We start from the raw sequence: 2,994 nt of genomic DNA on the forward strand, positions 1-2,994 counted from the left end.
GGGGGGTGACTGAAGGTTCTAGAAAGGACTGTGGGCAGTAGATCAGAGAGAGGGGTTCCCTGAGACCACAGGCAGGCCTAAGGCCTCCCAAACTGGAAGACAAGCAAGAGTCTGGGTATTGGGCATCAGAGCCCAGAGCCTAGCTGGCTGGCAGGAGTTGGGGGCCCTGCCCCTACCCTCCTCCCTAGTAATTCCTGGGGCTGCCAGGAAATCAGGCCTCCCTTCTCCCCTGCCTCCCTCCCCCCCTCCCTCGGGGCAGGCAGGAGCTGCTTCCCAGCCAAATCCAAAGCCTTCATCTCGGCTTTTCAGAGCTGGGAATGAAAGAAGGGGAAGCGGGTGCAGCCCTCAAACCCGCTGACGGCCAGATTTTTATTATCTTTGCTCGAATGGACCCTGGGAAGCCGAGGAGGGACTCTTCAAAGAGTGTCTGAGTGGCTCATTGAAGCCTGCACCTGCTCCAGCCCACCCACAGCAAGCAGGCTCTACTGGGGGGGGGCATGACCTGCCCCTGCCACTCAGAGGTCAGAGCCCAGGCTGCCAGGCGCCTCACCCTGAGCCCTCCAGCCCAGGCAGGGGCCACTGAGTCAGGGAGATGGGTTTAGAGGCCAGACCCAGGGCTGGCTGGGCCTCCAAGGAGGCCGTTTCTGTCCCTCTCTGGGCCAGGAGAACCCAAACCGAGGGAGAAGTCAGACCTTGCCAGGAGATAGTGCCTGGGATTCCTCGAAAGAGAAGCCTTAATGGCAAGCTCCAAGCTTTTCTCTGAACTCCCCACCCGCCCCTGCACCCCCAGGCCTCCCCAACTGACCCCTGGCTCCCCTTCACAGGCCTCCTGCCAGCCAGCCCAAACCCCAGCCCACCTCTCAGGATGGCAGGCAAGAACCTTAAACCCAGCTCCCTTGGTTCAAATCTTTAACCCCACCTTATTTCTTCCTCTAAGACCTGAGTAAGGAGGGGGCTGCAAACAGACCAGGTCCTTCAAAGGCTCCTGCCCGCTTCCCTCTTGAGTATTTCCCAGGCAGGTGGAGTGTTGGCAGGAGATGCTATGATTGGTGCTGGGCAGACAGCAGCCACCACCCCTCTCCCCTCTGGCAGCTCTGACCACACCATGGCAATTGATGCCCATAGCCAAAGGAGGGATCAATGCTTTGAATTAAACCCTTTTTCCAGGGCGGGTCCCTAGCCTAAGGGGAAAAGGGAGAAGGGGAACCTCATCAGGGTGGTCCTGCATCCCAGTATCCAGCCCTGTACCCCTCCCCGACTGAGGTCCCCTCTCCAGGAAGCAAATCTGAGACAAGAGACAGATTCTCTTACAAGTCCCCAGGGCACAGATGGCAAGAACCAGATGAGGGACTCACATCTCCACCCCAGCCCTGGGGGAGGTCATCACAGAGAACAAGCCACCTCAGAAAGGACTGAAGGAGCAAGACTGGGGAAGGCACCGGACAAAGACCCTCTTGTCCCCAAGGCAAGGTGGCAGGGCGCCAGGGTGGAGCTTTAGCACTCGCTGCCAGTGGTGCCTGGGTGCCAGGCAGTCTGGGTGGGGAGTTGGAGGGATCCTATTCTCAGAACCCCCACCCCATATGCCCAAAGCCCTCACCCCCATCCCATGCTTCAACACCAGGCCACCTTGGCTAAGTTCCTGCCTCTACTATTCTCAGTTTGCCTGGAGGCCGTACTGTGTGGTCCATGGCCCGGCCCAGCACTGCCCAGAGTGACCCAAACACCATCCAGCAAAGCCCCTCACACGCACACCATAGCTGTCCCCCAGTCACACAAGCACAGCCAAGCCAGAAACCACCACCATCAACAGCTGCTCCCAGGAATGACAGTCTCGAATTTTTGGAATGACAGGCTCCAACAAATGCATCACCAATTCTTTAAGCCCGGCAACAGGGGTGGGGGGGAGGGGGAAGGGAAACTGAGGCATGGAGGCATTGACTCAAGGTCACCCAGACCAAAATAGAGCCGGGGTCTCCTAACCACTCGTGATTCCCTCCCCCCCACCTTGCCCACTCCACAATGCTCCAGCCCAAAGGAATATTCATCCACCCAAACCTGGAAGCCTGGTCAGCCACCTCCCTCCACCCCCCAACGTGCTCCCACTCCAAGCCCTCACCTTTTTCAGGCTGTTCCTGGTAACAGTCTCTCCTACCACCTTCTGAAGGGTCTCAGTCAGGACCCCCAGCTCAAGGGGAACCCATTTCCCTTAAAGTTGAGAAGCAGCAGGACCTCCTGGTCCCACAGTATTTGGGGGTGCTGGGAAGGACAGCCTAGGACCTCCTCCTTGCACATCCATCCCAGCTCCTGCTCACCTGGTTCCCCTCGGCCCCTGTGGTCCCTGGGTCCAGCCTCCTCTCGGGGAGAGCGGGCGCTGCCCTCGGCCGTCCTCTCCCACCAGGCCAGGGCAAAGCGCCGGAGGCACTGCCAGGGCTGCATGGGGAGGCGTGGGGCAGGGGGGCACGGAGCAGCAGCTGCAGCAGCACACGCCCCACCGGGCCCTGCCAGTAGAGCTGCAGAGGCACCCGGCCGGCCCTCTCTGCCTCCACCAGCATCCTGCTGCCCCCACCGACGGGACTCGGGAGGTTCTGACGTAGCAAGGGGGGTACGTATGAGGGGGGGCCCGGGAGCATCCCCTCCCCAGCCCCGCCCTCTATCCCTCAGCCTCCTGCCCAGCCTGGCCTCCTCCCCCTCTCCATGCCTCCGCCAGATGGGGGCGCCCTCCCCTGCCCTCCGGCCTGCGGAGGAGGGGAGGGAGGACTTAAGATTAAGCGGTCCCTCCTCCCAGCCACTCCCTCGCGTGGTTCCACCCCACCCGCCCAGTTGAGTGGGGAGCGGGTCCCCAGTTTCTGCAACTGCTGCCAGCCTAGGCCCCAAGGTCTCCAGGGCAGGGGCCCTGAGGTGCGGAGGGAGGGAAGGAGGGAGGGAGGGAGGAGCGTGCGGGCCAGTATCCTGGCAACACAGCCAGCCCCGGCACGCTCTCACCCCTTCTTCCCG

At 61.5% G+C, this 2,994-nt stretch overlaps 1 protein-coding gene across 1 annotated transcript in view; it reads right to left on the reverse strand.

The window, feature by feature from the left end:
* SRCIN1 (SRC kinase signaling inhibitor 1) overlaps positions 1-2,532 on the reverse strand; it is a 72,694-nt gene extending 70,162 nt beyond the window's left edge. Inside the window, 1 exon segment of the mRNA XM_045299328.1 lies at positions 2,313-2,532. Within this exon segment, the coding sequence (XP_045155263.1) occupies positions 2,313-2,436 (124 nt within the window). The 5' untranslated portion in view covers positions 2,437-2,532.
* Positions 2,533-2,994: the final 462 nt, after the last annotated feature.

The sequence above is a fragment of the Echinops telfairi genome, unplaced genomic scaffold, assembly GCF_000313985.2.
Source record: "Echinops telfairi isolate 266 unplaced genomic scaffold, ASM31398v2 ScPeMD7_7458;HRSCAF=8496, whole genome shotgun sequence".
In the NCBI taxonomy this organism is placed as follows: Eukaryota; Metazoa; Chordata; class Mammalia; order Afrosoricida; family Tenrecidae; genus Echinops; species Echinops telfairi.